At 40.0% G+C, this 10,715-nt stretch overlaps 2 protein-coding genes and 1 long non-coding RNA gene across 5 annotated transcripts; 2 read left to right on the top strand and 1 right to left on the bottom strand.

Annotated features, from left to right (window-relative positions):
- Positions 1 to 603: 603 nt before the first annotated feature.
- Positions 604 to 6,380, bottom strand: LOC128599517 (type-4 ice-structuring protein LS-12). Of its 3 annotated transcripts, XM_053611190.1 has the most exons (5): positions 6,366 to 6,380; positions 2,195 to 2,321; positions 2,034 to 2,103; positions 1,767 to 1,902; positions 604 to 1,232 (listed from the first exon to the last, which is right to left on the bottom strand). In XM_053611190.1, the coding sequence occupies exons 3-5, from the start codon at positions 2,077 to 2,079 to the stop codon at positions 1,013 to 1,015; spliced, it is 402 nt and encodes a 133-aa protein (XP_053467165.1). In that variant the 5' UTR covers positions 2,080 to 2,103; positions 2,195 to 2,321; positions 6,366 to 6,380; the 3' UTR covers positions 604 to 1,012. The 3 variants fall into 3 exon arrangements, with proteins under 3 accessions (XP_053467165.1, XP_053467163.1, XP_053467166.1); XM_053611188.1 differs by lacking the exon at positions 6,366 to 6,380 and having other exon boundaries at positions 2,195 to 2,322; XM_053611191.1 differs by lacking the exon at positions 6,366 to 6,380 and having other exon boundaries at positions 2,034 to 2,116; positions 2,195 to 2,266.
- Positions 5,431 to 10,023, top strand: rbm8a (RNA binding motif protein 8A). Its single transcript, XM_053611186.1, has 6 exons — positions 5,431 to 5,539; positions 6,889 to 6,948; positions 7,059 to 7,136; positions 7,254 to 7,390; positions 8,590 to 8,726; positions 9,204 to 10,023. Exons 1-6 carry the CDS (start codon positions 5,440 to 5,442, stop codon positions 9,247 to 9,249), a joined length of 558 nt encoding a protein of 185 aa, XP_053467161.1. The 5' UTR covers positions 5,431 to 5,439; the 3' UTR covers positions 9,250 to 10,023.
- Positions 7,411 to 8,441, top strand: LOC128599519 (uncharacterized). Its single transcript, XR_008384428.1, has 2 exons — positions 7,411 to 7,599; positions 7,840 to 8,441. It is a non-coding gene; the product is annotated as an uncharacterized LOC128599519 (long non-coding RNA).
- Positions 10,024 to 10,715: the final 692 nt, after the last annotated feature.

Raw genomic sequence — 10,715 nt, 5'->3', positions numbered from 1 at the left:
CGAGGTCTTTTTCACATACGTAGAGATCGGACTGTCCGACTCTGACACCGTCCGATCGATTCAGTAAATCAGTTTAATGCACGTTTAACGATGCGAACGGGTATGGGGTCGTGGACGGGGGGAGTATGATGTATTATATTTCTGTGTTTATTACATTATACCGTTTTTCTTTGTCACGTGTGTGTTTCTTTCTACCCTTTGCGTATGTGCACGAATCAAACTGTATGGAGTCACATAAAAAAAAATAAATAAAATAAAATGCTTTTCCTTCTGTACTTCCTTTCTGCGTCTTTTGTACTTCGCACTTGATTTGATTTATTTGTTTATTTTTTTTATCAGGGCATCAAAAAGAATTACGTGAAAAATGAACGAATCATGTGGGGGGGGGGCGGGGTTTGCTTATATATGAAAAACGAATCAGTGGGAAAATTACTAATGTCGGGGGGTGGGGGGGGGTTTACATATGAATGATGAAAATGTCGTGTGCAAAAGAAAGAAAGTGGAGAAAAAAATTCACATGGGATAAATTGATCTCGAAGAAATTAAAACCCCACACACAGTGTGAAAATAAATGAATCATGTGGCAAATGAATCAGAGAAAAGTGAACCTGAAAATACATTTTATTATGTGAAAAGACAAAAACATGCTCATGTTGTGAAACATAATGTATGGCGATGCCAGTTGCTCTTAGACCCCCGTTATAAGTAAGTTGGTTTTTAAACATGTTTTCTGTTCTTTTTTTTTTTTAATGAAGGGCAACAACTCGAAATATAATGACACACACACACACACTATACATGCAGTGGTTAGAGTTTTAAAAAACATTGGCGTTTTCCTTGAAGCTAACACAACTTAGCTGATAAACACACAAACATGCAAACAGACAGCAATAATAAAGTGTCAACACGAATGTAGAGCCTTTCAACCCCTTTATTGCTTCAGATAAGCGTGCGGTGTCAGTCACAGGGCAGTGGTGGTTTCCCATCAGGCTTTCGGTAGGTGGTTCTTGTTTTACTGAGGGGGCAGGATGGCCTTGGTCTGATCAACCACGTACTTGAGTAGGTCCTCGATCTGGCTCTGCATCAGGTTGGTGTAGGGGGTGATCTGTGCGCGGACGGAGGCGGCCAGGGGCTCGATCTGCTCCTCGATGTTGCTGGAGAGGGGCTTCAGCTGTTCCTGGAGCTTCTCAACCATGGGCTGGAGCTGGGCTCTGCTCTCCTCGATGTAAGACCTGAACAAACACACACGCAAACATGTTAGAAATGTTTCGCATTTTACTTTATAACCCTGCCTGGAGCTCTGCAGAGATCATGTGACGTAAATAAGAAGCCGGTTTAAAAACCAAAAAAACCAAAAAAACAACCGTACAAACAACTTTTTTTAGTTGCTAACTTTCTACCTAAGTGTGTTTTTCTAATGCAGTGAATTTCACGCTGTGATTAAGTTATTGTTCAGGTGCCATAGCGATGGCGATGACAATTATCCATGGTACAAACACGCTGTATTTGTTTAGGCTTTTTGAAGGCACATATATGTATATATATATATATATATATATATATATATATATATATATGTTTTACCCGTGCAAAAAAGAAACGCCTCAGGAAAAGTATATATAATATAAACTATCATAATTTTCACCCTCTGAAGGGTTTTCCCAGGGGGCCACACATTTCACGTATATTAAACCATATAGAGAACTCACATGCTGGAAAATCAGTGAAATATGATAAATATCGTAAAGAGTTGATGTGAAACTCACTTTGCCTTGCTGGCCAGCTCAGGGGTCTCGAGGGCTTTAAGGTTTTGGATGAAGTCCTGGATGTAACTGGTGATCTTTTCGACCTCAGGAGGCAATTCAGGGCTTTCTCTCTTGACCAGGCTGGCAGCTTGGGAGCCTGATTTAAAAACGAAATACACAATAAAACTTCAACAATTCTATTTCTGTCTAAGAATATTATAATGCTGTTTTGTTGGGGTTTTTTTTTTTTAAATTTTTGTGTTTTAAAAAAAAGCATAAAAATCTCACCGATGGTCAGCGTGACGATGAAGGAGGCGATGAGGAAGAACTTCATGGTTGCAGACTGAGCAAGGCTTGCCTAGGATATAAACCTGTGGTTACTAGTGTAAATACAGAGGTTATAAATGAAATTCTGAAGTATAATTCACTCTGAATAGGTCTGGTCTTACCTTCACTCCTGAATGGTGCGTACTTTCAGAAGTCAGGCCTTTTTATAGCAGCTCCAGAGGTCAGAGGATGATAATGGGTTGACAACATCAGCTTGATAAATGCCGTGTTGGCCGCCGAACCTTGAGGCTTTACACGACACTGAGGTGATCGAGCCGAAGTTCAACAATCTGACATCATCCCCCAGCCCCCCCCCCCCCCCCCTTCTCTCTTGCATTATCACTTTTTCAATTTTTAATCAAGAAATCAAGACATCGCAATGCCATTTAGGAAAAAACAACCATTAGAATTATAGTGATGTATACGTTACACTCCTATAACATACAGGAGTCCATGTTTAATATAATATATTTGTTCATCTGCGTGGAAAACAAATAGAGATTCGCAGCAAGTATATCTAAATATGGAAATATGGTATTACTGATATTTTGGGCAAGACTGACTTCTTATCCGTGTTGCTTCTATATTACATGTGAGAAATATAAAAGCAGATTTCCAGCACCTTAAACAACATGGTTGATTAGCTATATGTTGGATAAGAGGGAAGAAAATCGGTACATTTCATTGTTCATAAGAATTTTGCCTGCCTAAAAATGAACTATAATTCATGTCTACATCATGATTGGGTGGAATGTCAGCGATACGATTTCTGCTGCTCCAGTTGAAACACAATGAGGTCACAGGCATTACATGTTAGCTTAATGTCCATTAGGTCAAAGTCTGCCCCAAGTCGACTCACTCTATCTCTCACTGACTGGCTTTATCTATAGAGTTGAGGTAGGGTTCCGACCTGATAACAACCCTGGCACCACATACTGATTCTATATGTTTTTAACACTGTGCTAATAATGTAGCTCTCGGAGCGATGATTAGCCTCGTCTTGGAGGACATTTTTCCCGCACAATCAGTAGGTAACTTCAGCTGAAATGGACGTACAGTAATGGCGGGCAAAGAATTGCAGTAATTTCTGCTTTTCTGTACAGGATTTGTCAGGGCTACTCGTCTCAAAATGATTGCAGCCTATGGTTATGGCAGAATGAGTGCTCAAAGTGGTAGTTACACTGCCATATTATGATACGATGCTCTGAAAATATTGGAGAGCCAGGCTAGCACGGGGATGGAGGAGGCACTGTTTTTCTTTTGTCGTTTTCTGTCATGTCAGAGACCCCATACTGGCTTGCAGAATGGAGAGATATCTCGTTTGAAAAACAGCACTCGGGCCTGTCCAGAGGCGTCGACGGAGCAGACCCGAGTTCAATGGCGCGATCGATCAGCCCCCCAGGAGACGGAGCGTTTTATAAAATGACCACCCATCTTCTGCACCATTTGAGCACTTCACTTCACAGCATGTGGCCAGAAGTGCTCCAGCTAAGATTTACTTAAAGGCTGAGCTTAGAAACTCAGAGAGCGAGCTCAACAGAGACCGAACTGTGAGCCGAGGGCTTGTCTGAGACCTGCTGTACACACGCATGCAAACGTACTGCTTTCGTTTAAAAGTGCAAGGCTAAATTACCAGCATGTCATCAGTGATACATGTCATTGCAGAATCATTTGAATTCGAAGTCGTGGATGGGATCCGTGATCGGGGTGCTATGTTTGTCCCACTGTTCTTACATTCACAAAATGAATGAGATAAAGAGTCTTTCACAACAACCTATGTGCGTGTTTCAGATAAAACCTTAAGAAATAAATCATTCTGCCTGTCCCAACCCACTATGATGACACTCTAGCTTCAAATATAATCATTGAAATACATCTAAATAGTATTATTTGCACATTAAGGTGTGAATCCTTTTAACGTTGCAGGTTCTAAACATCCCCGCTGAAAAAACATCAACAATAGAAACCGTCATAGAATTTGTAATGGTTTTAGTGGTAAGAATGGGAATTGTATTGGTTTTAATGGAAACTGTAATGGTCCCTGTTGGTCTCTACTGGTAATTTGTTGCCTTCTATTGGTGGCATGTTATGTCTAGTGGATACCATTAAGGAGCAATAACTATAATGGTAATATTGTTAGTGATTAGCCGATGGTTTTAATAGTATTTATAGTGGAAACCATTAGAATTTCTGTGATGGCTTCTACTGTTTTTTTCAGCAGGGATCCTTTCCCACAAGTCGTGCCATTATATGTTATGAAAGATGCACATTTTATTCCATTCACTCAACTCTGTAACCTGAACACATTAACCTCTATGAAATATTTGCAATATTCCACACAAAGGCACGTCTTCAACAGGATGTTACATCACCCGAATTTCCTGAAGATCACGGGAAGAAGAAAAACTAAACAAATTCTTTTTTCTTAATTTTTTTGTGATATTGAGATATTGGCTGATATTGAAAGTGCATCCCTGTTACTGAAATCACAGATTGAAAGTTAATGATTAAATACATTTTTTTTTAAAACAAAAAAAAAACAAACATTTTAAGTAAATCATTAAAAACTTCTTAATATCCTTAATATGCTACTTAACCAAATTTTGTGCATTTGCTAATTCTATTCTTTAAAAATATATATATATTTAATTATGTTACTCATTTAAGAACAGTGAAGACGCCTTGTGAAAATGAAATGGGTTAACACATTTTTGAATGGATAAATTTGGTCGATTCAGTGTTACAAAATGATAATAATAAAAATGAGGTGTAATTTCAAGAGTTACAAAGGCGTAAATTTAAATCCTTGCTTAAATTACCCCTGAAAATGTGACGTTTAAAACTTTTATGCTTTTCCTCCCTCTCATTCTGAACACTCGACTGTTCGAAGCAAGATCAGTTAGAACAGTGCTAAAATGAGTATTTTCCATTTAAAACAAAGACTTTCGCAGTACAATCGTATTAAAGTGGATTTAGGGACCGTTGTGTACACGCTTATTAGATTGATATGCAAATTATCAGAAGATAACCAGTTTTTGTTTTGTTTTGTTTTGTGTTTTGCTAGCTTACTAGCAATCTAGCTGGCTAACAAAATTAGCCAACGGTAATATTTAGTCTAAGATTTACATTAAGTACTCTTATGGATATAGGTGTATAGATGTTCTTATGCCAGGCCCTGTTTTTAATTTTACTTTGTGTTCATTTAAAACATATTAAAGGTTTTAACATGCTACACAGATTTCATTTATTGCTTGGATTAGTTGTGTGTTGATGTGAGGTAATGTTCAGCAAACTGTAATTGCGCCAGAAAGTCGCTAGGCGGCCATTTTGCCGCATTTTTATGCCAAACGGGAAGTGCTTATTGCGCATGCGCCAGTCTTCTCACAGCGCGACAGGCATCATGGCGGACGTGCTAGATCTTCACGAAGCGGGCGGCGAGGACTTTGCTATGGATGAAGATGGCGACGGTACGATTATGATTAATTTGAACTCGAGCTCGTTTTACGAAGTAAGAAATATAAAAGCGTGTACGTTGTTTAGGTTTTGCGGTTTGAAATCTTTCATATGTTCAGGGTCGGGCCTTGCTTCGGTCCGCCTCCTGTTAGCTATGCTAGCTGGCTAATTCAAACATTCCCGCTGGCAGGATGCTATTCATGGCTGACTAGTTATCTAATTAATCAGGTTTTAATCTAAGTAGACGATTTATCTGGTTGTTTCGTGAATGTTATTTAGGTGTTTATGTTTATAGCGTAATAAATTGTTAAAGAAACCATTCGCGTGCTTTGTTGTTTCGACTGTAATAGCGTTCTTGCTAGCCTGATCCCAAATCGCCGTGTGTTTGAGGGTAGTGCACTAGATAGGCGGGTATTTCTTCCCCACTGTAGTGCGCTTATAAAGGGAGTAGGAGACATTTAATATTTGACCTTATCTCACTGACTACGTTTACATGGACAGCAGTAATCTAATTATTGACCTTATTCCAAGTAAGATAATATTGTGATTAAGGCGTTTACATGAGTCGCTTTTAGAATACTTTCATGTTTCCGTTTTACATGTTTTAGAACATAATTAGATTAATGGCACACGTCATTGCGCCACGCCGTCCGACGTCCCTCCGGAATTTCACGTATCAACATACAGTTTGTCTTCGTTATGGTACCGTATACAGTTTTGGGTGTTTTTATTTAATTTTTTTTTACGAACGCTTTAAGTGCAGTTAATTATTTGTCATGCTGTACATGCAAATAGACAACCGCTTGAAGCCGTGGGCTGCGTCTCAAACCGCGTACTTACCGTCTATATAGTAGCCGAGATACATGTATTTTTCCCCACTACAGGCCTATAGTAGGTAAGTATGCGGTTTGGGACGCAGCCGAATTCTCTTGTTCGCCGTAAAACTGCCGTGTGTGATCGTGTCCTGTCGCAAAATGCGGTGAAAACTCTCACACGACGTTAATAATGTGATTAAGGTGTTTACATGTCTGTAATACACGTTGATGATGCGACTAAAACAGGAGTACTCCACCTGTCTTAATTCCATTAGTGCTTACTTCGAGTATGACCTTAATTAGACTAAGGTAATTTAAAATTGCTGTTTACATGCTAGTTTCTTAATCAGAGTATTGTCTTAATCGGGTTAATAGTGGATTACTGGTAAACGCAGTGACGGACAATTTGTTCAAGGCTCATTTTTTTCCATTCTCATACTGATTGGGGGAAAAGTACAACTGTGTTTTTTATTTTCTTTTGTTTAACTCTAAAAGACAGTTTGTTTTTTTTTTTATTTATGTTGTCATTTTTTCAACTTCTTTTACAGAAAGTATTCACAAACTGAAAGAAAAAGCCAAGAAGAGAAAGGGACGTGGATTTGGATCTGGTAAACTTTTTTTTTTTTTTTTTTTTTTTAAATCTCAGAACCTAACATTAACACTTCACATGAATGTGTGTGTGTGTGTTGTAATAACATTGTGTGTGTTTTGTTTACAGATGAAGGTACGAGGTCCAGGGTTAGAGAAGATTACGATACGGTGGAGCAGGACGGCGATGAGCCTGGACCACAAAGATGTGAGTTTCCGATGACGAGCATCGGATCCGAAGCTGGCTCGGGAAGACATTTCCCTGCGTGTTATACTAGGTATTGCGCTAGAACAGTCTTTAACGCTGGCTGCTGTGTGTTTGCAGCTGTTGAGGGCTGGATCCTGTTTGTGACCGGCGTTCACGAAGAGGCGACGGAAGAAGACATCCACGACAAATTCGCCGAGTTTGGCGAGATCAAGAACCTGCACCTCAATTTGGACAGACGGACGGGTTACCTCAAGGCAAGTCCACCTTCACTCACGTTGTCATGTATACAAGATAATTCAGACTATCGAGATTAAAGTACTAAACTTTTATTATTTTTATTATTTTAAGAAACTGCTGAAAGTGTTGTAGGTCTTGCTGTTATTGCATCATAAGTATATACGAGCCAATCAGGTTTCAGTATGCAAATGGAGACCATGCAGCACCAGTTTGACTGTGAGATGAGGTGTAGTAATTTATTATTTGGTGGTGTTTCTCCAGTGGTTATATATTTATTTATTTTTTTAACATCAAACCTGCTCAGAATGTATAAAGTATATACTATTTACTTATTTGGTTCATTTTAAACACTGAGTTTCCAATCACATTGAAATTATACTTTCAAAGGTGACAGATATTTCATAGAATAACGTTTCACATAAACAGAGCGCAGGTTTTAATTGATTGTTTATATGTTTTTTTGCAGCGATGAATTTTATGAAGTTCAATCTGTGCGTTTAGACAAACGGGGTTAAAGATCATTCTTTTCTGTGGCTCGAGAGAAGGAAAATAGCCGACGTCAAACCAGTATGTATCGACTAATAGGTCCCAGGAACGTTGGTTTGGTTCTTCATAATAAGTGCGATCCAGTGTACTCGGAACTCGGCCGTTTCCCGAGTCGTACGTGTACGGCTTGTCTCTGAATCTTCTCGGCGTATAGAGAACATCTACCCGGATTGTTTCCACGCGGTTCGAAATGCCGTGTAAGATAAGGCAACTTCCATGTTTGCTTTTGCTCAAAAAAACTATCACGGGAGTAAAAATCCATCGGAAATGAACAGAATTAAGTTACAAAGCTGTTAAAGCACGTTTTCACGACACAAAGCGATCGAGAGCGGGGTCTGGTTACTGTTGACCCTCTGTGTCGCCATTTTGTTGTGTTTGGAGGGCGTTGTCCGAGATGAATGAACGCTCCAGCGCATTTTCCCCTGTCTGAGGCCAGGTTTTTCTGAGTACGATCGATTTATTATTTTTTTTTTCACATCCACTGAGTGGCAGTATTGTACAGGGGGGAAAAATCTCCAGCTCTCTTTGTTACTCTTCTCTGTATCATCAGCTGATTTCCTCTGACTTTAGTTCTACAGCAGCGAGCCGTTTAAGAGAAAGATGTCCTACTGCTTCGAGACTGTTAATCAGTCTCATTTGATTGGTGTGTGTGTGTGTGTGTTTCTCACAGGGCTACGCGTTGGTGGAATATGAAACGTATAAAGAAGCGCAGGCTGCCATGGAGGGACTGAACAGCCAGGAGCTCATGGGTCAAGCCATCAGTGTGGACTGGGGCTTTGTTCGAGGGCCTCCCAAGAGCAAGAGGAGGTGAGTGGATCGGATTCAGTTAGATCGGATTACACGGCAGCCGTGGTCTGTGGAACAGCGCAGAATGTATCCGACTGCGCTAAATGTTCTTGTTTCACTATTTTGAGAGTTTTTTTTTTATCATCTCGTGAAGGAAGGGGTTTGATTGACTGTAATGGGGAAAACTGGTTGCTGTAAGCACTTAATAATGGTTTAGAAGAGTGCGATTTGAGACACACTGTTAGTTCGGTTATTCAGTCGGAGTCACAGTGTCACATGGTGCTGTACTAACCTCAGTAATCGTGTTATGAGCCGTGGATCCTGTTTGGTCTGTAACACTACATACATGGTCTCATTTATGATGTCATAATGACCAACCTGTCTGCAGCCCACCGACCCCCCCCCCCCCCCTCCATATTTGTGCATGTAAGGTCAATTTTCCCACATCGACAGTGCATCTGATCTATTTTTTTTTTCCCTCCGTACTTTCTCTCGTAGGGGAGGAAGAAGACGGAGCAGGAGTCCAGACAGAAGACGGCGCTGAGTTGAAATAAAAAATCTCTCCCAGTTGACGTTCCTTCACCACGGCCGTGTAGAGGCTGTGCGGCTGCGTGACATTCTCTACTGGCTTGTTTTAGATTTTACTGCTTTTCTGTATTTCCGTATCTCGCAAGTACCCCAGCTACTGCTCGTGGAGTTTCCTCTGTGTACACACACACACACACAAAATATATAGACAACAGCGTTTTTGCTCCACTGTAAGAAAATGATATAAATACGAGATTTCGCCAATGACATCGCCGTGAAACGATATCATGAGGAATAATTGGAATATTTCAAGGACAAAGTAATAATACTTTGACAAAAGACACTCCCCCCCCCCCCCCCCTCAAAATTTTACAAGTATTCTTGACACGTTGTATTTGAGTTTGGGATTTTTTTAAAACTTAAAACTTTACAGTGGGTCTAAAACGCTGTTGTGAAAGATCTGATAGGTCGGTTCTTCTCATCTGTGAAGCGTTGTTCCGTGGAAGCTTTTTATAGCTTGTACTTTTCATACGGCTCTTCAGAATAGAGCCGAGGAAACGTGTGGGTTTTAGACCGCGACACGTGAAGACGATCGCAGCGGTGTTTGTAATATTAAAATTCTTTTTCCTGTATAGTGTTCCTTAGTTTTACATTTTGTACAAAAATTGAAGAAACCAATCTTCTGAAACTAATTCGGGTCGTGCCATATGTGGTATGTGAGAACCCGAATTCCTTTTTGAAGTTACCGGTTTGTTCACTTCCAATAAATTTGTTTGGGTTTGTGAGTTTGTCTGTTGGTCCTTTTGGATTTTTTACGGTCGGTGAGTTAAAGCTTGAAAACGACATCTAACGAACCATCCGTTAACGTGACTTTTCTTCCGGAGGTGAACGTACGTTTCTGACTCGGTCCAGAGGGTTTTAAGCTCGGGTCTGAGATTGGAGCGTTGCCTTAGGCAGCATTTGAGTACAATTATGACGTCTGAATTTGGGGGGGAAAAAAAATCAAAGAGAGTCTTGGTATTTTTCAGAAAATACAGGAACGTGTCCTCAAACCTGAGTTCGGCGTATGATGTCATACCGACACGGCCGCTCGTGTCATCAACGGTAAATAAAGCACCACTTGTTCACTCTCTAACACTGACTGCAGAGTTTTGAGAAGGTAGTTGCGTCATGGATGTTAAATGTTAGCACTTTTGACATTAGCTGTCGAGCTTGATGCTGGTTCAGGCATCAATTTGGTGTTCAGACTGGGCAAACAAGACAAGCTTTCATGTTTTCTCGTCAGGGTGTCCATTCCCCCCTATTTGTGGCTTGAATATGGGACAGAAAATGGCAAGTCCAAGCTACCTTTTTTCTGAGGTAAATCCAACACATTAGTAAATTGATATTTTCTGTAATGTACTTTTTTTTTTGATGGTTTATACAAAAATAAATAAATACCTCAGACACATGGATGTTAGAAAGCAACCAAGACCCCATCCA

The sequence above is a fragment of the Ictalurus furcatus genome, chromosome 23 (assembly GCF_023375685.1).
Source record: "Ictalurus furcatus strain D&B chromosome 23, Billie_1.0, whole genome shotgun sequence".
In the NCBI taxonomy this organism is placed as follows: domain Eukaryota; kingdom Metazoa; phylum Chordata; class Actinopteri; order Siluriformes; family Ictaluridae; genus Ictalurus; species Ictalurus furcatus.
Note: the sequence above shows the minus strand (reverse complement) of the source record. Positions and strands in the feature narration are given on the sequence as shown.

Coding starts and splice junctions, on each gene's coding strand:
- rbm8a (XM_053611186.1), top strand. CDS start 5,440: ATGCGCCAGTCTTCTCACAGCGCGACAGGCATCATGGCGGACGTGCTA. Junction 5,540..6,888: donor TATGGATGAAGATGGCGACG/GTACGATTATGA, acceptor CTTCTTTTACAG/AAAGTATTCACAAACTGAAA. Junction 6,949..7,058: donor GGGACGTGGATTTGGATCTG/GTAAACTTTTTT, acceptor TTTTGTTTACAG/ATGAAGGTACGAGGTCCAGG.
- LOC128599517 (XM_053611190.1), bottom strand. CDS start 2,079: ATGAAGTTCTTCCTCATCGCCTCCTTCATCGTCACGCTGACCATCG. Junction 1,903..2,033: donor CATCGTCACGCTGACCATCG/GTGAGATTTTTA, acceptor TTTTTAAATCAG/GCTCCCAAGCTGCCAGCCTG. Junction 1,233..1,766: donor GAGCTGGCCAGCAAGGCAAA/GTGAGTTTCACA, acceptor GTGTTTGTTCAG/GTCTTACATCGAGGAGAGCA.